The sequence below is a fragment of the Chrysemys picta genome, chromosome 6 (genome assembly GCF_011386835.1).
Source record: "Chrysemys picta bellii isolate R12L10 chromosome 6, ASM1138683v2, whole genome shotgun sequence".
NCBI lineage: Eukaryota > Metazoa > Chordata > Testudines > Emydidae > Chrysemys > Chrysemys picta.
This window is the reverse complement of record NC_088796.1, coordinates 88,070,280-88,093,971: the sequence shown is the minus strand read 5'-3', so window position 1 is coordinate 88,093,971 and position 23,692 is coordinate 88,070,280. Positions and strand designations below refer to the sequence as shown.

At 41.4% G+C, this 23,692-nt stretch overlaps 1 protein-coding gene across 19 annotated transcripts in view; it reads left to right on the top strand.

The window, feature by feature from the left end:
* AOPEP (aminopeptidase O (putative)) overlaps positions 1-23,692 on the top strand; it is a 410,457-nt gene that overhangs the window by 144,275 nt on the left and 242,490 nt on the right. For 11 of the 19 annotated variants that reach the window (XR_010588861.1, XR_010588862.1, XR_010588865.1 and 8 more), the window contains 2 exons: positions 18,827-19,016; positions 20,452-20,558. Coding sequence is in view for 8 of the 19 variants with exons in the window: in XM_065550410.1 (XP_065406482.1) it covers positions 18,827-19,016; positions 20,452-20,558 (297 nt within the window). In the remaining 11 variants the exon portion in view is untranslated. Of the gene's footprint in view, positions 1-18,826; positions 19,017-20,448; positions 20,559-23,692 lie in introns of all 19 variants that reach the window. The other 8 variants (XR_010588857.1, XR_010588856.1, XR_010588859.1 and 5 more) reach the window with 1 other exon arrangement.

The following is a 23,692-nucleotide window of genomic DNA, read 5'->3' as shown; positions in this document are numbered from 1 at the left end:
GCATTATTTTCCGATGAGGGGGCCATAGGCATTGAAGACAGGATTCTCAACAAAATTATGTTTATGCACTGAGCAGTTATTCCATTGAAAAAGAAAAAAAGCATACTAGATGTGGAACAATTGTTAATTCAAGTGTTTTAAATCATAGACCAAATAACAGAATCAATGGTTACTACTTATATTTGCTGTTGACTGTTTCCTTACAGTGTTCTAAGAATGGGTTTTAAATTTGGTACAAGTCCTGTAGTTGTCTGTCTTCATAATAACACAATATTTCCAGTGGTGCCAGATTACAGATATTTGTTACTTTGAAAGGCAAATAAGTCTCAACCTGAGGCATGTAGTATGTCTCTCTGGTGCTAATCAAGCCAAGAGCATTAGATTTACACCAGTGTAACTGAGGGATGAATATGACTCCACAATGCATATGTATTCTGTCAATGATTTGAAAACATAAACACTTACTTTAAAAAAAAATCACTCACCAATAAAATCCCCACAAAAATACATCTTCTATCTTCAAGGCCACTCATCCAAATGTGATATAAATGTGTATGCAGTCATTGAGAGTTTAAATAGCTTCATATTATAAATGCTCAAAATATGAGTAGTAGAGAAACAAAATGTCAGGGTTTGATAAAAATGAGAGCCAATGTAATGATTTATTTTCTGGATGGAAAATATGCGACAGATTTTACCAGTTAGATAGCCAGTATTTACCTCCCCCTATTAGCCGTTGACAATGCTTCTGGAAAATGTTGAGTATGTTTGTTTTTCTAATGAACTGTTACAAGTGGTTCTTAATCCTACACAGCTATAAGGGATGTAGGAATGGCGAGAGAGAGGATCTAGGGTGTGGGCTGAGCAGTCCTCAGAAAGGAACGTTGGGAGAGGTCAAATGTGGGGAGATGGTTTGGGCTGATTTTTTTCTTTATTATTGTTTTGTTTTGAATAACAGAATGCTGTTTGAAACCTACAAAAGATTTGACAGAGACAACAGACAGTATTTTAGTACAGTGGGATTTACTTCTATTTGAAACAGCTGAAAAATGCAGGTAAATGTAGTCTGTATTAATATACTATAAAGCAGGTAAAGGAATTGCTCAGTCATTAAGTGATTGATACAGGTTTGAAGATGCATGCAAAACTAAATTAGATTAAAAAATGAAACAAAATAAACTAATAGCAATTGGCACTCACTATTACTAGACAGACAGGTTAACAGTTTTGTTAGACATCTACTGCCTTAGACATCTGCAGTTTAACTGCTCTTAGTGATATAATCAGAGAACAGTGGCTATAGCTCTTGTACGATACATACAATAATTCACATGCACACAGCCACTTTGCTTTCACTGGTTATAACTCATAATGTCATTTAATCTTATTTTTCCACCAACATAATGAAACTCTGTTCCAAATAGAATCTTCATTTCTATTTATTTTCTTTGTTTACTTTGAAAGAAATCTTCCTAAAAAGAGGAAAAATGACTACATTGCAAGGAATTTAATGTTCCAAAACACTTTGTTTACAATTTTGTTGAACTATTAAGCATTTCTGCTATGGAGAGTATATTGTTCTAGCTTTAGTCTTTATAATACTGTTCTGTTTAATATTGTATGATCTGTGGGCTGCCATAAAGTTGTTACAAATTGGAAGGCTGATATAACATGAAATGAGGCACCTCTCCTGAATGTTGCTTTTGTTCTGTATTTAACAAATTAGTATGTTGACATTTATCACTGATGGATTTCATTATTTGCTGAAAGGGTTTTAGGAGGTTTGACACCATGAATGGTTTGTCCTACAGACTTTTTAGAATTGATAAAGACATCTTTGTTCTTTGTGCAAAAAGCACAACAGATATCTTATTGACTGACGCACACAAAAAAGGAAGGCTTGTATAGCTGCTGCACAAAATAAACTAAGAAAATAATTTTGGGGCCATTACTTATTCTTCTATGTTGTTCTCTCTCTTTTTTGTTGTACCTCATTAATCAAAATAATAAGTAGCCGTGGATGCTTATTTAGTAAATTGAAAGCATCCATTTCACACCATATGCAGTTCACATATTGTTTATAGAAGTTGATAAAAATAAGAAAAACAAACCGTGCATGTTATTGGATTGGTTTGTTACAAAAATAGGCTCTGGCAATAGAGATCTAAGATAAGAAATATAGTGAGTTATGAAATCTGTAACTACATGCAAAGGGTAAAAGTCTAACACAATTAGTATATACTGAATGGAGTATTGAATGTCAAAATGAATTTAGACAGCACTGAAGTCAGGCCCTTTGTGATTTCATTTATGTGGAAGAAGAGGGCTAAAAAGCAGATTCCTGGGCCCTGAGTCTTGAAAGCCTGAAGTTGTGGGTGCTATTACATATGAACAAAAATATATATGTCAGATGCGATAGTTAGACAGCTTCATCCCACCATTTGGGTCCACAATTATTTGTGTTTGTTTTATTTAAAAATATTAGTAATGTAAAGCCATGTTTTTCATTTTATTGTTGGATGACTTCTTGGATGATGCAAAGTATTTTTGGAGATTTTTCAGTCCTCAATTGAGATGATGATGATGATAATATGACAATGAGAGCTTTTCTCCCAAACTTTTAATTAAATAAGTATTAACACAAACAAATAATTTGAAACAGCTGGAATAAAAATTACTTTCTCTTTCAACCAAGTTTCACTTCCTTGCTTCTTATGATGTAATAATCCTAGAAGTTCTTCAGTCAACCATGCGATCTTTAAGGGTGAAAAACAAGCAGAATCCTTCCTCTTAGCTCTTTTTGTGTTGGTGTATTGGTGGGGAATGTAGGGGGAGAAGCGTTCAGACTTTTTCTTCTATATCATAAAGAAGCAAAGAATGGCACAAGTTCTATTTTTTTTTCCTTGTGCAGGTCACCTTTGAGACCCCTTTCAAAATCAGGCCTCCTTGAATAAATTTTCACTGAATATGGAGAAGCAGATACATTTTGCCCCTGTTGTCTGGCTATTTATCTTACTAACTTATTCACACTTTGGCTCCCAACTCAGTTAATATTTGTCAGAAGCTCTACAATGTAACCAGGAAATCCAGGGATTCCAGTAATAGCATTGCTGGAAAGTTACAAATAATGAAATCTATCCATGATCAAATAACATCCATCAATGACAAACCTCAGCATTCAAACTGGAAATGAGAAACACCACTAGAGACTGTTCATCATATTTATCATTTTAGCAAGAGTACAAAGAATAGTTTGAAGACTCTGTGAAGGGACAAGTGCAATGTGCGCATTTCAAATATAAGGTTTCTAGTTTGTGCAGAGCTAGTGCATGTCTGTACTGTTCATCCAGTCTGGGAAGTACGCTCGCAGCTGAAGTGTAGACATACTCTTAAGAAGCGATCTTTGCCTTTACTTTGGTACGACTAAATTTACAAGTTACGTAAATGAATGAGAAGGAATATTAACGGATAATATTAACTGAGAATTTCCAAACTGTTAATTTTGCAGCTTGAATGTTCTTTACCAGCTGTGTGTGGAATAATGTAGCAATCTACACCCTTTTTCGGTTTGGAAATAATGTTAACTTAATATCAGCAATATATATGGCAATCATTCCACATGAAATCTGGGAGAAAGCTCTATCCTCAAGAGTATGGACCTAATTTTTCCCTTAGATGTGTGCATACAACTCACATTGAAGTAAGTGGGAACATTATACATTCATCTCAGGGAAGAATTTGCCCCTGCTCCTCAGATGGGACGCTTCTGCCTCTGAAGACCCTTAGTGCTACTTCTTGTGTCAGCCAGAGCAGAAATTTTTCATATTCAGTCATACTCTGCATCAGTTACCTTCCCAGTAAACAAAGAAAATAGGACAACAAAATATTACATAGATGCAGTAGATCTGAGATAATATTGGCAGACAAATTTTAACTTTGGGAATATTCTGATATTTTAGTGCTTATTTCTCAGCCTAATCATTGCAGTAAGCAGTAGATTTTGCATTCCATTTCCCTGTTTGTTTCTTTAAGAAAGAAAATTGGGCACTTGTAAGTTCCTTGCTTGGAAGTACTTGGCTCATGGTGAAATTTAGTGGTATTTCCTACTGTGAATACTCAGTACAGGAACATTAGTGACATTGATTCAAAACCAATTCTTTTCAGATTTAGCAAAATGGGTAGTCCTCGCTGAGGGCTAGTTGCATGCTGATTGTGAAGCTTAAAAGTTGTACCTTTTTTTAGTCATTTGTACGAGCAAAATATAGAAAGAATATTTTACAGTGAGACTGGTGTATTTATTTATGAAGTCATCATTCCAAAAAGACTCAAGGGATTTCCCTTACACTTCTCAAAAATAATTTCAGTAACATGACCCAGTTCTTCCACACATTCTGCCAGACCAAGCATAGAAACTTTTAGCCTCTAAAATATTTTTCTTTAGAAAGTTGGCGCATAGGTTTATACTGTAAACCATTTTACAGGACTGTGCTGCACTCAGTTACTATTTCGTTCGTCTCTCTCCACTCATAGGGCCATCCATTTGCTGCCCTCCATAGATCCTGTGAGCACAGAGCACCTTTAAATGCTGTGGTACTACTATACTTACACTGAAGGGGGAATATTATGCAGGAAAAGTCCTTTGTGCTACGTAGCTTTCCTCTGTGATGCATATTTGTAAAAACATGGAGAGGGGCTGGCATCACTATATGGTTCCACATGCTTAAACCCACAGAGAGGCCTCATCTGTCCCTACAGCCTCTCTGTGACAAGCGTTCGGGTTTGAAGGATGATTTCTATTTCTGGACCCATTCGTAGCAAGCTTTACTGTTGGGTAGGTGGAAAGGAAGTGGCATTTGGTGCCTATAGCTCATATTGAAATGGTCACAAGATGAGATGGTTTGTTCACAACCAACACCTAAATCACAGGGACCAAGCTGAACCAGAAACCTAAAATATGGTGTCATTTCATCCTGCTCTTAACTTGATTCATCTTTTGAATAAGAGCATTTCCAAAGATATAGTTTATTACCATGTTGGATATTATTGAATGGTCTTTAACAGCATAACATCAATAAGTAAGTTATAATGTACTATGATTATAATAAAACTTACAGAAAGCTTTTTTTTCTGGTACCATCAATATGTGGGAGGAAGAGCTTTTGAAAGAAATGAGTAGCCCTATTATGGGTCCGATTGTTCTAGGATGATGTTCTTGTCTAAGGCACATGAGGTCAGGGGCCTAAGAGTGGCCTGAAAAAAACTTCTGTGTGAAAGAATTTTGAGAGTTCCTGCCTTGCTATTGTACATTGTCCAGACAGAAGGAGAAGCCAGAACTGATCCTTGAAAGGAGGCTGGAGCATCAAAACTGAAGACATATTTAAGAAGAAGAAAGAAAAATGTTTCATTTCTGGTAAGACTGGTGATTGACTTAAATACCCTAGGATTTTGCTACATGTAGTTTATGTGTAGTTTACTTGGCTATTTAAAGACAGCTCCTGTTTAGTCAGTACTTTTTACACTTGCAGTCTTGAGATAAAGGACCCTATTTTCAAATATGGACTCCTTACCTAGAAGATTCAGTCCTGTATATGGGATTGAATGTCCTATTAAGGTGCACGTCTCTATATTAGATTAATAGAGACCATCATCCATGATACAGCAGGATTTCCTGATACAGTGTAAGAAGGAAAAATACATTTCTCAGGTTTTTTGTTGTTGTTTTTCTTGTTTTTTTTTTTTTTGTGTGTGAGAGACTAGGCTAGAAGTCTGATTTTTAAAAGCTTAGGGCTAAATTTTCAAAGTGTTGGGTAGGCTTTTAACCATGTTGATTTCCTTTATCTTTAAAGTGAATCATGTGGCTGAAATAACGGCCAGAATTTTGCACGTATATCCTGTATGAAGTGCAGTTTGTTAGACTTTCATTTGTGTTCGGGAAAAGAAGGAGTGTTACATGAAGCAAGGGGTGTTAAATTCAGGGGGACTAGCTTGATGGTATGGGATATTTCAGCTCTCTTTTGTGCATCTATTTTATTACTCTTCTGGGAATGCATCAACATTTATTTTATCAAATGAGACTTTGTGTCCATTTCAGCTAAAGCTAATCTGATTAGTCCTTCTATGGGCATTAGGAGAGCTGTCCTGGCATATGAAAATTATATTTTGTCAGCTCTCATAAATGTTTCCAATATGGCTTAGTTTATTACTGATAATCAGGGGGTTCCTGAGATGCCCCCATTCCTGAAGAAGAATTCTCTGTATAAATAATATTTGGAAGAATCAAACCCATGGCTGATTTGTAAAACCAAAGACATTTTAAACTCAGATTAAAAGCTATTCCGGTTATATATACAGCATCTGCTGTATGAATATAGAGTCACACAAACAGTGACTTCTCTTTTTAAGCAAGGATTTACCTTTAGTCTGTTCATTGAGTATCCAAGGAAAATGGATAATCTGGATGTTAGCGAAAGGGAGTAACCAGAAACCTCCTCCAAACATTGATGATATTCAGGTTTTACTCTCTGAATTTAGGTTCGCATCTCTTTTTCCTCTCCATTTGTTCATCTTCTTCAAAGCTTCAAGCCAAATATATAATTTATACCAGGGGTTCTCAAACTGGGGGTCGGGACCCCTCAAGAGGTCACGAGGTTATTACATGGGGGGTCATGAGCTGTCAACCTCCACCCCAAACCCCGCTTTGCCTCCAGCATTTATAATGGTGTTACATATATAAAAAAGTGTTTTTAATTTATAAGGGGGGGTCAGACTCAGAGTCTTGCTATGTGAAAGGGGTCACCAGTAAAAAAAAGTTTGAGAGCCACTGATTTATACCGTATTTAGCAATAAGAAAGGCAGCCTGTTTTGAGTAAGATTACCCATACCTGTATAAAAGCTCAAATAATTTGATTTTGTGCAGGGAACTAAGTGGGGATGTAATTCACACTTGACAATCTTTGGGCAGGCTGCCCCTCTCTGGTTTGGGGTTTGAATGCTGGATCCATTTAGTCATGGAGCCTGTGGTCATACTGCCAGCCTATAATGAACTGAAGCAGAGCACACACTCTTGGCATGCAAGGGTTGCACAGACCATTCTTTCGTCTAGCATCTGCCTTGCTCTGCCCTTGCACAGCACCACAATGTGGTTTATGTGGTGCATAGAGATGTGTCAACCGGCTGCACCAGGGTGACTTTCACCCATAAAATGAGTGTCTTGTTGATTCCACAGTTTGAATTTCTGGAAAGAAACCTGTTTCTGTGTAGACAGCTTTTATTTATATTCCCAGTCTGATGTTTCTAATGTTCTAAAATCCACTGCCTGCCTCCACAATATCTCATTTGACATCACTATATATCCTTAGGTTTTGGGCAAAGGGGTGGAGTACAGTGTAAATGCCTGCAGATCAAGATGTGGAGAATTGTTCTCATCAGTAGTTGTTTAACACACAGAGTAAAATGTACAGGCAACACAGGAGATTCTAGGTACGAGTAAGGTACCATGTTACTCTGTGATACTAGAAAGGTGGATCAGAACGGCAAACTGACAGTCAAAGACAGACTTGAATAAAAATAACACTGGAAGAAGATTGTTCCCTGCATCACTTACCTGGGAAATTGTAGGTTAGATACAGTGATATTCAAAAACTAATGAGAAGTTGGATTTTCTTACAGATTACATTTAAAGAGATGCTGTCACTTTGAATTTCTAATTGACTAATTTTTACAAATTCCAGCTTCCGGTAGAGCAATTTTAAAAAGCACATTCTGATGATTTTTTTAAAACATTCCTTTAAAAATATTTTAAAGGGATTAATTTTAGTCCTCTGCTGATTTTTAATAAGGGTTTTCCATAAAAGGATAAACTAACTAGTTCATTAAATAGGAGAGAGTGAAACTGACCGTTCAGAAGGTGCTGAACAAAATTTTTATTCTTTAACTTCTTTCAGTTATAGTGATCGTGGGTATTCATTTTAACTATAGAAGGTGCAAAATTTTCAAGTAGAAATGTTATTTTCCAGTTGATGGGATTGGAGGGTCTCCTTTAAGGATCTCTTCTGTTATCTTGATAAATAAGTGAAGAGTTATATCTATAACTGTATATTACATGAGAATTTTTCTCTCAATCCCATCTATTCAAGCTTCGAAAGGGGTGGGACAAGTTTGTTAGAAATGTGATTTGCACACTGTCAGATCGCTCACGAAAGAGCTACTAATTAAGTGTACATACATGCAGTAAGCTAGAGTCTATGTGTCTGCGCTTTTCCTGTTGACTAAAAATTACATGAGAATAGTCAGCGATGGCACATTTCTGCAGCTATGTTCTAATGGGCACCTATATATAATTAGTCTGGAGACAAAGTTGTACAGAACTGCTGACAGAGAGATGGCTTCTCAGCTAGTTAGACTACTGTTTTGATCTCTGCCCCTCTTGGAAACCTTTTATTTATTCGTTACGGAAATCCAAGTGGCCGAATTTTGATTACTTCAGTACACAACAAGGACAATCAAGTCTAATGAAGGAAGTGTATCTCTGCTGCTCAGACCAAATGAAAAATAATTCTTCCCCTTTGGGGCCCAATTCTTCACTCCTATGTGTTATAGTCATCCCTTCATACCATATTTTTGTATTCATATTTCACATACTGTAGCTTAGTTGGGAGAGGCACTTTAGACCTCATTCAATCAAATTATGTGGAAATCAAACTTCTGAGAGTTGTGATTCTGGTCAGAATAAAGCCCTTTTTGTTTGAAAAGTGCACCCAAGTATGTACTTGTTGAAAGCATTTTTCTATAATGGGCATTAGGAACCACTCCAACTTTCTGGGAAGGATTGCTGTATTTTTTGTTAACTGGGCGTGGCTTCCAGTGCTTCTTACCACACCCTTGCAACCTGTTCTGGCCTGCTGGCAGAAGTTACTTGCAAATTGGGCCAGCAAGTTTTCAAGTGAAACTTGAAAAGACAGCACCTTCAGGCTCTGTCTAGGTTGCACAGAGTGGGTCAGATCTTTAATGTAATTGCAGAAGTGAATTAACTGTTCTCATCCCCAACTCAGATCAGGTTCTTCTTTTCCACATAAGGGAAGAGAAGGTTAAATTCCTGTAACGGTTGGATGGCAAGGAATGGCCATGACTTTTTCTTCTCTGTTAAATACATATTTTAGATTGACATATGACAGCACAATGATGTATGTTGCAGACTCCAGCTCAGGAGCCAGTTAGAAAACCCACTCTTAGACCAGGGCTTGTGTCTGACAGTATCAGGGTTCTGGCCCCTGAAGACCAGAGACAGTAATAGTTTGAGAGGATTAGTTATCCCACTCCAGGTATCTGGGGAAAGTGGAAGAAATAACCAAAACAGATTGTGTATAAGAGGAATATGGGCCTAAGCAAGAGTTAGTGTCTAGGAGGGGGAAGGAGTAGAAAAGGCCAGGCCTATATTCCTTTAGGGGCCCAAGACCAAGAGCCTTATACAGTGGGTGGGACAAGGCTCCCCTCTTTCCCAGTCAGGCCAGACTGGTGTTTGGGGTAGTTAGACTCATATGGGAAATTTCAAGAAGAGAATTATCAGATGACTGGGTGACTCAAAGAGGAGACTTCAAGCCCAATCAGAGAGAGAGTTCACAGGCCAGGGAGGCCAAGACTTAAAGGGAGACAGTCCCAGAAGGAAGGCTGTGGAAACTTAATCTTGGACTAAAGAGGAGAGGCCACGGAGGGCAGGACTGGAACCACACAGTCCCATGAAGGAGGGCTTTGGACTCTCAACTTAGGGGTGGACGAAAAGGTGACTGCAAAGCAGGGCACAAAAAGAACTGCAGAGGCTCCGGGTGGTTCTCTGCCCAATGCTAATTGTAGGAGGCACAGGTGCCGACTTTCCAAAGTGCCAGGGGGCGCTCGAACCCCAGCTCTACCCCAGGCCCTACCCCCACTCCACCCCTTCCCCCAAGACCCCACCCCTGCCCGGCCTCTTCCTGCCCAGTTCCACCCCCTTCCCCAAGCACACCGCATCCCCATTCCTCCCCTCTCCCTCCTCAGCCTCCTGCACACCACAAAACAGCTAGTTGAGGTGGGCGGGAGGGAGAGGGAGGCGCTGACATGTGGAGCCTGTCGGCGGGCGGGAAGCACTGGTGGGGTAGGGGAGAGCTGATAGGAGGGCTGCCGGTGAGTGCTCAGAACCCACCCTGTGGGGACTCCAGCCCCGGAGCACCCATAGAGTCGGCACCTGTGGTAGGAGTGGTGCAGTTTCTAAGCATGCCCCCTTGCTGTGTGGAGTGCCACTGCTGTCCTCTGTCTCATATTCTCCTCAGGTTCCTGGAAATAATCCACTTACACCCGAGTCTTTAAAAACAATATTCCCCCTCTTTTGGAGTCTAATTTATTAAACATAGTCCAGCTCCCAAAAGAGAATCTTTTTTCCCACCCTTAGGCTGAGGACCGCAAAGCCCTCTTTCCTGGGACTGTTTGGTTTCAGGCCTGACTACCCTGACCGGTGTACTCTCTCTGACTGGGGTTGGTGCCTTCTTTCTAAGTCACCCACCCTATCATCTGACCTCTCCCTTGATGTTCCCAGTGGCTCTAATTACCCCAAAGACTAGTTTGGGCTGGCTGGGAGAAAGGGAAACCTTGTCCCACTCAGAAAGGATCCTGGTCCCAGGCCTTAAAGAAACAGCAGCCTGGGCTTTCATCTCTTTCACCTCACCCCACCCCCCAGACACTAACTATCTTCCTCTCACTCAATGTCCATTTTAATTACTCTTCGGGCCTTCTCTGGACACCTGGAACAGGATAGCTTTCCTCTTAAACAGTCTCCTCTGGTCTTAAATGGCTAGCACCCCATTACATTGACCTTGAGGAAAAAGGTTGTCCAGACACACTGCAGTTCAACATGTCTTGTAGTCTGGTTATAAATAAGAAGCTTTATTTTCATTCTTACTGACAACACGAGAATATGTATGTAGTGTAGCTGTGTCGGTCTCATAATATTAGAGAGACAAGGAGGGTGAGGAGCTCTGTGTGGCTCAAAAGCTTGTCTCTCTCACCAACAAAAGTCGATCCAATAAAAGGTCTTACCTCACCCCCCTTGTCTCTCTAACATGAAACCATGTCATCCATCCTTCGAGAGAGAATGAGAAAAGCTGACAGCATAGGGATCAGAAGGCTGAGAAAGTGCAGGCACCTATTTGAATGATTTTGGGACTCTGGTTTCGAGAAAAAAATCTTACATGTGTTAGCTGTTCCACTCTGTTAAACCAGTGTAACATCTTTAAAATATGACAACAGCTGAAGGCAGCCAACTACATATTGACAAATTTTGTAAGTGCTTGTCTACAGTTGCTATAAGTATAATAAAAAGGGTGAACTTGAGTGCTTGGTATTAAATGGGGATATTGATATCATAGGCATCCCAAAAACATGGTGGAATGACGATAATCAAGGGGACATAGTAATATGAGGGTACAAAATGTATAGAAACAACAGAGTATGTTGTGCTGGTAAGGGAGTGGCACTATATGTGAAAGAAAGCATAGTCAAATATAGGAAAAATCTAAATTAAATAAATCCAACTGTACCATAGAATCTCTGCAGATAAAAATTCTATGCTTGAATATTGAGAGTATAGCAGTAGAATATACTACTGACCACCTGACCAGGATGGTGACAGTGATTGTGAAATGCTCAGGGAGATTGGAGAGAGGCTACAAAAACAGAAAACTCAATGATAATGGGGGAATTCAACTATCCTCATATTGACTGGGTACATGTTACCTTAGGGCAGGATTCAGAGATAAAATTTCTAGACACCATTAATGATGGCTTCTTGGAGCAACTAGTCCTGGAACCCACAAAGGGAGAGGCAATTCTTGATTTAGTTCTAAATTGAGCACAAGATCTGGTTCAAGACATGAATATAACTGAACCGCACAGTAATAGTGACCATAATGTAATAACATTTAACCTCCTTGTACAGGGTAAAATACCAAAGAAACCCACCACAGTAGCATTTAACTTCACAAAGAGAAATTATGCAAAAAATGAGGAAGCTAGTTAAACAGAACCAAACAGGAACAGTCACAAGAGTGAAATGTCTGTAAGCTGCATGGAAATTTAAAAAAAAACACCATAATAGAGTCTCAAACTAAATGTATGTCCCAAAGGACAAAATAAAACAACAACAGAGGATCAAAAAATGCCACCATGGATAAACAACAGAGTAAAAGAGATGGTTAGAGGCAAAAAGACATCCCTTTAAAAATTGGAAGTTAAATTCTACTGAGGAAAATAGAAAGGAGCAAAAACTCTGGCAAGTCATGTGTAAAAGTATAATTAGGCAGACCGAAAAAGATTTTGAAGAGCAACTAGCAAAAGACACAAAAACTAAGAGCAAAAAAATTGTAAATACATCAGAAGCAGGAAGCCTGCCAATTAGTCAGGGGGGCCACTGGACGATCAAGGTGGTAAAGGAGCATTCGAGGTAGAAAAGGCCATTGTGGAGAAGCTAAATGTACTTTTTTGCATCGATCTTCACTGCAGAAGATGTGAGGGAGATTTCCATACCCAGGAGCGCCGCCATCTTTTCTGCCACCCTAGGCAGTGGAAGGTCCTGCCCCGAAATGCCAGCCCCCACAGAGGCGGCGGAAGGTCCCGCCGCCGAAATACCGCCGCGGTCGCCGCCCCCCAAATTGTAGTGCCCTAGGCGACTGCCTAGGTCGCCTAATGGGTTACGCTGGCCCTGTCCATACCTGAGCCATTCTTTTCAGGTGACAAGTCTGAGGAACTGTCCCTGATTGAGTTGTCAATAGAGGAGGGTCTGGAACAAATCGATACATTAAACAGTAATTAGTCACCAGGACTAGATGGTATTCACCCAAGAGATCTGAAGGAGCTCAGATATGAAATTGTAGAACTACTATCTGTAGTATGTAGTCTATCACTTAAATCAGCCTCTGTACCAGATAACTGGAGAATAGCTAATGTAATGCTGATTTTTTTTTTTAAGGCTCCAGAAGTGATCCGGACAATTACAGGCCAGTAAGCCTAACTTCAGTCCCAGAGAAACTGGTTGAAATGAAAAGAACAGAATTATTAGATACATAGATGAACACAGTATGTTGGGGAAGAGTCAAGACGGCTTTGTAAAGGCAAATCATGTCTTACCAATTGATTAGAATTCTTTGAGGGTGTCAACAAGCATGTAGACAAGGGTGATCCAGTTGATAGTGTATTTGGACTTTCAGAGAGCCTTTGACAAGGTCCCACACCAAAGACTCCTATGCCAAATAAGCAGTCATGGGATAAGAAGGAAGGTCCTCTCAGGGATCACTAACTGCTTAAAAGATAGGAAACAAAGGGTAGGAATAAATGGTCAGTTTTAACAGTGGAGAGAGGTAAATAGCAGGATTCCCCAAGGATCTGTACTGTGACCAGTAAATGACCTGGAAAAGGGGGTGAACAGTGAGATGGCAAAGTTTTCAGGTGACACAAAGTTACTCAAGATAGTTTAGTCCAAAACAGACTGTGAAGAGTTACAAAGGGATTTCACTGAACTTGATGACTGGGGACCAAAATGGCAGATGAAATTCAATGTTGATAAATGCAAAGTAGTGCACTTGGAAAACATAATGCCAACTATACATACAAAATAATGAGTCTAAGTTACCTGTTACCACTCAAGAAAGAGATCTTGGAGTCATCGTAAATAATTCTTTGAAAACATCTGCTCAATGTACAGCAGAATGTTAGGAATCATTAGGACAGGGTAAATAAAAAAACAGAAAACATCATAATTCCACTGTATTAATCCCTGGTATGCCCACATCTAGAATACTGCATGCAGTTTTGGTTGCCCCATCTCAAAAAAGACATACTGGAATTGGAAAAGATACCAAGAAAGGCAACCAAAATTATTAGGAATATGGAACAGCTTCCATACAAGGAGGGATTAAAAAGACTGGGACTTTTCAGCTGAGAAAAGAAATGACTAAGGGGGAATGTGATAGAGATCTATAAACTCATGAATGGTGTGGAGAAAGTGAATAAGGAAATGTTATTTACTCCTTCATATAACACAAGAACCAGGGATCACTCAATGAAATTAATAGGCAGCAGATTTAAAGGAAACTTAAAGAAGTACTTCTTCATACAACGCACAGTCAATCTTTGGAACTCGTTGCCAAGGGATGTTGTGAAGGCCAAAAATATAACTGGGTTAAAAAAATTGGATAAATTCATGGAGGATAGGACCATCAATGGGTATTATTGAAAATGGTCAGGAACATAACCCCATACTCTGGGTGTCCCTAAACTTCTGACTGCCAGAAGCTGGGACTGGATGAGAGGGCATGGATCACTTGAAAATTGGCCTGTTTTGTTCATTCCCTCTGGCATGGGTCACTGCTGGAAGACAGGATCCTGGGCTAGATGGACCATTGGTCTCACCCAGTATGGCCATTCTAAGATATTTTTTTAAATATTTTTCTCTTTATCTTACTGGCTATTCTATTTCATGTTTTAGCTGTATGGACCAAACCCTATGGTAGTCCCTATTGTGTTAGTTTAGAGCTTTGCCTGAATGCCTGAAAAGAAACTGCAGAATTTGGGCCAATCACAGTTTAAATATTTTCAGTTTGAAAATATCATTGATAGAGAAAGTCCATTGTTCTAAGTAACAGCACAGGTTAGGAATAATGTATATCTCCTTTACTCAACACATTTCCTGAATGAAAAACAACTGAGTTGGAGATAGTTCATTGGCTGAAGGCTGACTGCCCTTACTTACAGCATGATAGTAGTTAAGATGACATGATGTTGCTGACAAAGTTGGTGCTGGAATATGTCAGGTGAAAAAGTCCAGCATATTAGTACAAACCTTAGGAATTGGTGGCAAATGTGAAGATTGCACTCATTTGGGAATGTAGTGTTCAGACACATTGCACCTCATGGGCTAAAATGCTGGATTGTATCCTAGAATGTAGACATCAAGAGTTCCTGACAACAGCAGTTAAACCTTGAACTTAGTATCAGTAAATCATGTTGATGACAAGGGCACAACATTCATATCCTTGATGGAAAATTCTGTTGGACTACTAGATGTTACAATTATGTCATCATCCCTGTTATCCTATGCTTCACATGGAGCATTGTTGTATTTATCAAGCCCTTTGGGAATGATACAGGTAGTAAAAAATGTAGATAATGTTGATGAGTACAGCTGACATCCCACATAATCTGGCAGAAGGTAGTGTCTGGTGAGAATAAGGGGGCCTAAATATATGGTCTTCAAATATATGCTGGAAAGTTAGAATTTCTATAAAGTAAATACATGGGACTATAGATGAAAACTCAAATTTCTTCCTGGATCAGTAGGCATTGGATGTTCTGTGGAGGCTACATGTTCAGCCTTTAGAAAAGGTGAGGTTAGGATAAACAAGCACCCTACATTGCTCTGTGGTGGCACATCTGACAGTCTCAGGAGTGGGGTTGATAAACTGTAGAGGGGAATTATGTGATGCACTAAGCTGGAGGAACATCCTGCATGATGACAGTGAGCAAAATAAAGGGGAGCATTTGAGGTATTCTCAGAGCAATGGGGGCAACGTGAGCACAAATTCTCTAAAATGAAATTTTGCTCCTACACACCTTTTATTTTCCATTCGTTTCGAAAGCTTCACATTTTCATTTTGGACTGAATGTGCTTTGAATATATTTCCACATAAAAAAATAAATAAATTATTTTTTCCACAAAAGACGCATATTGCCAAAGTGTGACCTTCCTGTTATTTAAATAACTTAGAATAGAAACTGTGACACTGGGAAAGACAAGTTCTACCTTTATTTCCCTATATATGTTTAGTAGATACTTAAAATGCATACCCTAATCTGAGCCTGTTTATAAGGCATGAAGTTACCCTTGTTTTGTTTAGCCAAATGGTCGAAACACTGCCAAAAGTATGTCTGGAATGTTATTTACTTGATACATTTCTGTGGTTTTTCTTTGTAGCACTGCACATGCCACAGCTAGGGGTCATTTACTTAAAAATGACCAAAGTAATACCCCCAAGTTGCAGTTATTCTTCTCAACAGGGGGTTGGTAATCAAATGGAGTGTCTCATCATGTTCAGCAGCTTCTGTGCTTTTTTTCCACTCCTTTTTTTGTTGTTGTTCTTGATAATCTGAGTTGATTTTTGTAGAGATTTGGAGAAGCGCTATTTATTCTTGCTCTTTGTTCTCTGTAACTTGATTCCTTTACTAGTGCTTCAGCTTTTTGCAATGTGTGTTGTGATACTAGCTGATTTAAGTGCATTTAACCTGCTTTTCTGAACTATTATTATTTTATAAGAAGATGGTTATTGTATGGATTTTTTGTTATTGTTGTTTGTTTAACCACAAGACACGGTGTTTTAAGTTAAGATGTCAGATCCAGTCATGTAGACTAAGTTGCAAGAGAACTGTGGGTGTTTCAACGTTTCTAACGAAAGGGTAGGGCAGGTTGGAGAAGATCTTTGATGAATAGGATCTGCTTCTTGGAAATATCGTAAGGCCGTGTGGCCCATATTCAGGAGGTGAGACTTGACTCTAAAACTTGCTGTTCTTTACCATTATGCTGCATTACCTCGAACTGTGTGGATCTTGGAAAATGTTTGGGATATGGATTAAGTGGAGGCAGAGGATACCTGAGATTAGAAGGGAAATACTGGATGTTGATCCATATGCATAGGGTTGCCAACCCTCCCGGTTTTGCCAGGAGTTTCTCGGAATTGGGGTCTATCTCCCGGAGGCTACTGAAGCCAAACTGGGAGATTTTACGCCGCTAAAAGTCTGGCTGCACAGCAGGGCTAAGGCAGGCTCCCACCTGACCCGGTCCCATGCCGTTCCCTGCGGCTCCTGGGAGGGTCAGGGAGCTCCGTGCGCTGCCCCTGCCCGCAGATACTGCCCCAAGAGCTTCTATTGGCCGCAGGTCCCATTGCTGTGGAGTCAGCGCTCGGGGCGCGGGCAATGCGCAGAGACCCCTGCCTCCCCCCCCAGGGGCCGCAGGGACATGCTGGTCACTTCCAGGAGTGGTGTGGGGCTAGGGCAGGCAGGGAGCCTACCTTAGCCCCGCTGTGCAGCCAACCAGGAGCCACCTGATGTAAGCGCCACCAGGTCAGAGCCCTCACCCCCTCCCACACCCCTGCCCTAGCCCTGAGCCCCCTCTTGCACCCAAACTCCCTCCCAGAGCCCGCATCCCTCCCGCACCCCAATCTCCTGTCACAGCCCTGAGTCCCCTCGCAGAGCCTACACTCAGGGCCGACGAGAGCGGGGGAAACCAGTACAAATTACCGGGGCACAGCGGTTCAGAAGGGGGCCTGGCTTCCCTCCCCCCCCCCCCCCGCCCTTTCGTCGGCCCTGTTTAGCCAGTCCGCCCTTGCTGGGGGGCCCGAAAAATTTTTTGCACTGGGGTCCGAACCCACTCTTGGCGGCCCTGCCTATACTTGCACCCCAACCCCCTCCTCCAGCCCTGAGCCCCCTCCAGCACCCAAACTCCCTCTCAGAGCTTGCACCCCACACCTCCTCCTGCATCCCAACCCCCTGCCCCAGGCTCAGCCTGGAGCCCCCTCCCACACTCCAAACCCCTGCCCCAGCCCGGTGAAAGTGATTGAGGGTGGGGGAGAGCGAGCGATGGAGGGAGGGGGTAGGGCCACAGAAAAGGGGCAGGGCAGGGGCGAGGCCTCGGGAAAGGGCAGGGCAGTGGCGGAGCAAGGATGTTTGGGTTTGTGTGATTACTGTTGGCAACCCTACATATGTATGAAAGGACCCTAGCTCTGTCCCTTTTCCAGTCCCATTTGTGGCACTGGCAGCATTGGGCTGGTAATGCTCCTTTAATCCCTTGGATAGTAACCACCTAAAGCCAAATTCTGCCACCCTTACTCACACCAAGAAGTACCTTATTACAAGAGTAGTTAAGTAACTTTACTGGAGCATTGAATTTCTACTTGACATAAGTGTAGACGAAGCTGTCTCAGAAAGCAGAGCACAGCAGCCATAATTTGCAATACAATTTAAGCATTTTCCTTAGTGAATTATACCACATATAGCATTTTCCCCAACTCCTCCCCCATCAGACCAGACCTTCCCTTAGTACAGGGGTTCTGTTATATTCATTGAGGTGTGGTGGTGACTATGCAGAGTGGAGAAGAACACACCATGTATCCACATTTCCCCACTGCCTTCCCCCGACTGTATCCATGTGGTAAAGGGCTTTCTGCTTCCCTGCGCACCTCATAGAATGATTGAAGCATATGGCTCTTAGACTGTATCATGTTTGTTAACTTGTCTGGATTGTAACAAAGCAAATATGGCTTGCGTGTGTGTGTGTCTGCTTTATCCTACGTGCTTTTTTGTTGCCTTTGGATAGCAACTTGTTTTCTTTTGAAACCATTTTTGCTGTATTTATTTCCTACTTGGATCATTTTACTGATAAATACCTCTTGTCTGTATTCACACCCGCTCTTTTTTTATTATCCTAGCTTAAATATAAATGCTTCCACTGAAAGAAATCAGCCTTGTAATTTGAAAAATGTAAAACTTTGGTTTAAGTTACTTATTATAGGTAATATATGTTTGATGGTTGAATATGAAAAAACTACTTGGCAGAATTTTAGCTTGAATCTCTGCCAGACAACAATAAAGTGCAACCTAATTCCTAAAAACGCCCAAGCTATAAACTACCTGTCATGACCTAACATGCATATAGTAATAACAGGCTGACAAGGCTAATAAAGTCTACATATTACTATAGCCACGCAATGCATGCTGTAACAGGACTATAATGTGTTTTGTCCTTCATATTATGCAGCCCACACATCATCTTCCTGTCACAAAGCGTATTAACTGGAGGGAGCCATCTCTGTGGAACACGTCTGTGCCACGAAATTGCTCATGCTTGGTTTGGATTGGCCATTGGTGCTCGTGATTGGACTGAAGAATGGATAAGTGAAGGGTTTGCTACTTACTTGGAAGACGTATTTTGGGCAGTAGCACAACAGGTATGAAGACAGATCACCATTCTGTTTTATAATGTAGAAATTAAGATGTCTCTAACTGAATGCCTTAATATTAAATTAAAAGAAATTACTATAAATCTATATTTAAAAGTAGTATGTTCTGAGGCTACATCTGTTAGAATGCAGATTCCAGTAGCATTATAAATTGGTTTAAAATTCCTTACTTCCACACCTATCCACACTGAACATGAACCTTTTCAAAGGTATAGGTCATTGCATATAAGAACTGAAACATATTTTCTCAATGATCATCTACCCAAGGACCCACTACTCAAAATTGCCCCATTTCTCCCAATCCATTGCTCTTTTTTGTCCTTTCCACCCATCTAATGATCTTTCCCATATCTGAGCACCACTGAAATCAACAGCACCATGTGGGCACAGGAGTCCATCTGTCTCCCAGAACTCTTCTGGGCTGGGACTCTATTTTTGTTTGTTTTGTAAAGTACTAGGCACATATATTGTACTATATAAGATCATTACCACCATCATATCCAGATTTCTGGAAAGAGAGAAAAAGATGCAGCCCCTGCCTAACTGCCTTCCCTTCCCATCCTCAAACTCTTCTCTGATCCCCATCTTTACTATCACTCCTCTGTTACAAGCTGCTTCTATTCATTGCCTCTACTCTGTTTTGAGCCAGCTGAAGGCATTTGCTCTGTAGCAAATTTTGCAGAACTGGCAAGGAATGGGCAACAAAAATCACAATTGGATGATTTTTTTCCTATTAATTTACAAGGCTCTGAAAAGTATTTTTCTTTTTTAATCATTGGGTAATTTTGTTGCTGTATATTAATTAGGTTATAAATATACTCTATATTACATCACAGTAACTGCAGTTCAGACTGAAATAGTAGTGAAGTTCAAGGGAATGCCAAATTTTATTTCCATAAGGAGAAATCAGAAGTTAGTTCATTTGTACCCAACAAATTGGCATATATTTCATTAGCAACCATCACTGTAAATATGCTTTTGGTAGGGGGAAAATACAACAGGGAGCTTACACCAGCATAGCAGAAATAGTAGGAAAGAGGAGTGAAATCAGGACACAAAACAGCTTTCTGCTTTCAAGGCTGGGAAGAATAAAGATGCAGCCAGAACTGATATGCCAGGTATCTGTACTGTATGTCCAGTTCACTTATTGCCAATCTCTGAGGGGAAAACAATCTGCCTATCTTCCTCCTCAGGCAGAAATATTTAACTGACTATTGATTTGATGCTCCCAGCGAGGCTGTTTTCCCTGTGCTGGTCTTAACCCTTTGTAAAGCTTGCATTTTTCAACAAGGGTGCAGATGTTTGTGCCATCCTCTGCTCCTCCTACATGTTAAAGGAAAACAAAACAAGTCTTTCCATCAGAAAATTATTGACCATTGGGGAAAACAACAAACAATGAACTACGTATTTGTATACTAAGCAGCTGCCACATGACGAAGCAAGAGAGCAGCAGGAGTTGAAAGCTTTGCTACGCTGGCGACGGCTCAGAGATGAGGTGCAGAACTCTGAAGAAGAGCTGCAGGTATTAAGGTAAAAATACAATGGCATATTCTTTTCCTTTGCACGCGTGTTCTCTCTCTCACTCCCGCCCATTTTCCCCCCTGCATCCATCCATTTCCCTCCAAAGGAAATACAGCCAAATCATCTGATTACATCTACTGCATTTCCTTATTTCCTTCTGAAGAAAAAAGTACCCTAATTAAATTGAACTAGGTTACTCATCTTCTGCATTATGTGAATTTTTTTTAAAGGGTCAAAAATGTGGGTTTGTGTTTGATATAAAATGTTTCTAAACATCTTATAAGTGCTTCTGTTCAGGAAAATAGCAAGAGGCCATTTCCTGAACAAAGTTCCTTGTTTGAAGCCATAATAGTTGCTTTATATTGTGGTTGAAGACCAGCACAAAGATGAGGTACAGTATCTAACTCAGTGGTTTTCAAACTTTTTTTTCTGGCGACCCAGTTGAAGAAAATTGTTGATGTCTGCGACCCAATGGAGCTGGGGATGAGGGGTTTTGGGTGTGGGAGGGGCTCAGGGCTAGGGCAGAGGGTTGGGGTGTGGGGGTGAGGGCTGCAGGGTGGAGCTGGGAATGAGAGGTTCGGAGTGTGGGAGGGGGCTGTGGGCTGGGGCAGAGGGTTGGGGTGCAGGAGGGGGTCAGGGCTCTGGGCTGCGGGTGCAGGCTCTGGGCAGGGGCTGGGGATGAGGGGTTTGGAGTGCAGGAAGGGGCTTTGGGTTTGGGGGGGGCTCAGGGCTGGGGCAGGGGATTGGGGCACAGCTTACCTCGGGTGTCTCTTGGTCAGTGGCACAGCGGGGGTGCTGAGGCAGGTTTCCTGCCTGTCCTGGCCCCGCGGACTGCACTGTGCCCCGGAAGTGGCAAGCAGCAGGTCTGGCACCAGGTGGAGGCGCGCAAGCGGCTCTGCACAGCTCTCGCCCGCGCGCACCGCCCCCCACAGCTCCCATTGGCTGGGAACTGTGCGGAGCCAGTGCTCGGGGCTTCAGCAATGTACGGAGCCCCGTGGCCTCCCCACTAAGGAGCTGGACCTGCTGCTGGTCGCTTCTGGGGCACAGCGCGGTGTCGGAACAGGTAGGGACTAGCCTGTCTTAGCCAGGCAGCACCGCTGATGGGACTTTTGACATCCTGGTCGGCGGTGCTGACCAGAGCTGTCGCGACCCAGTGCCTGGGTTGCGACCCATGGTTTGAAAATCACTGATCTAACTCACAGGCTGAATAAAGTCTTAAAAAACAAAGGACAACGCTTAATAAAATATATATATATATATTTGCATAGTAATAACTGAGATTTTGGGTTTTTTGTCCCAGGCATTGAAGCTAACAATGGACATGTCAAAGAAGGGGGCTCTTGCCTCACTAATAATGGCACAAAAACTGTGGGGTTGTTGCGATGGGTTTCTTGGGGGTTTGCGATGTTCTTTTCCCTTGGGATAACTGGAGGAGTTGTTTAACTTTTCCACAGTGCGCAGCTTTTCTCACCACATCCTGTACCCAAGAAAATAAGGCTTGCCAGTTCCACCTCCAATTAGGCCTATGCTGCCCCACATATAAGCTTGTAGGATATGATTCAGAATATTGTAAACAACACACCTTTTCACTAGGGCCTGAAAGGTTTTCCCTCTTGGACTCCTGCAGTTCACAAGAAGCAGATAAAGTTCTACCTTATGAACTCATGTTGTCCCAGTCAGTGTTATGCTCCAGCTCTGCATAACTCTACTCTTTTTAGTAGCTGCTTTGATGCTTATTGATGAATTGTACATCGGACTTGTAAGCAGGGTCAGACAAGTTACACATTTGCAAGTATGCAGTTTGATGATAGGTACAAACACAAAAGCAAGCCTTATCACTAGCTACCATACATCTGCTACCAACACAACTGCTGATTACCAGTTTATATTTTTAGACTAGGAACCTGGCTTCTGGTGATAGGTGGCTTATCTGGACATTTGCTTTCCTTTGTTTCAGTGTTGAGGAATCATGTTTGTCTTGTTTGACATTAATTATACAATTGTTGCTTTTTAAAAATGTGTGTGTGGGCGTACATGTGTAGTGTAACCAACCAAATTTTTTTTGTAGGGCCAAAATGCTGTCTCCCATTTGACACTGAGAAGAGTTTTTGTCTTCTAATTTTGCCCTCTGCTCCCCTTCCCCCCCGATATCCCAATCTCTCTCTATATCTTCCATTCTGCTTGCCTTTCGCACAGTGGTATTCCCATATGAATGTGAAACAATCATTAATCATTTCTCCTCACAGACTCTGTCACTATTACATGATATAGAGTAGGTGCTATAAAGGCAACTCATTGGTCTGGTGATCATTCCTGTCTCTTTGATTTCTATGGCTCATTTTAACTGCTGTCAAGGACATTTAAAAAAACAACAACAAGGAGTCCTTGTGACACCTTAGAGACTAACAAATTTATTTGGGCATAAGCTTTTGTGGGCTAGAACCCACTTCATTTTAGTGGATACTCAGGATTTAAATGTTTGCTGCTGCTTACTGTATAGCCTGCAGTAGGTCTCCATTGTTTTTTTTATTGTTTATTCTGTATTGTCCCTTTCTTTAAGTATGTCTGTGTAGATCCCGCTGTAAATGTGCATGTGACTTATGCATGCAAGATCAGAGTCTTTTGACACTTGCTTGTGCCCTGTGCTTCCTCATGCTCCTGTGTGAGGACATAACAGGGAGTGACCGCAACCCCCCCAGTTCCCTCTTGCTGCCCATGGTATTGAGATGAAATCCAGCAGAATCCAACCTGCTGCTCTTTTGTGTTAGCAGATTCAGGGCTGGTCTTACCATGAGGTGAACTGAGGCGTCTGCCTCAGGTGCCAGATTGTGGGGAGGTGCCACTAGGACCCAGAGTCTAGAAAATTGTGTCTGCTGCTGGTGCATATGTATTCTCTCTGCTCTAGATGCACAGAGATGGTGGAGTGCTGTGCTGGAGGAAGGAGGGCACAAGAGACATAGGCAGGCAGGGGAAAAGGTGAGAGGGAATAAGAGAAAGCAGCAGGAGCTGCGGGGAGAGAGAGGAGGCGGAGCCTCTTATGTACCTCTCTAGCACCCCCAGGAGCTTGGATTGATTAACACTAGCTTCTCAGGGAGCTTCCTGTTTCCTACTGCTTCCCTAAACCCACTTGAGGAGAACAGGCA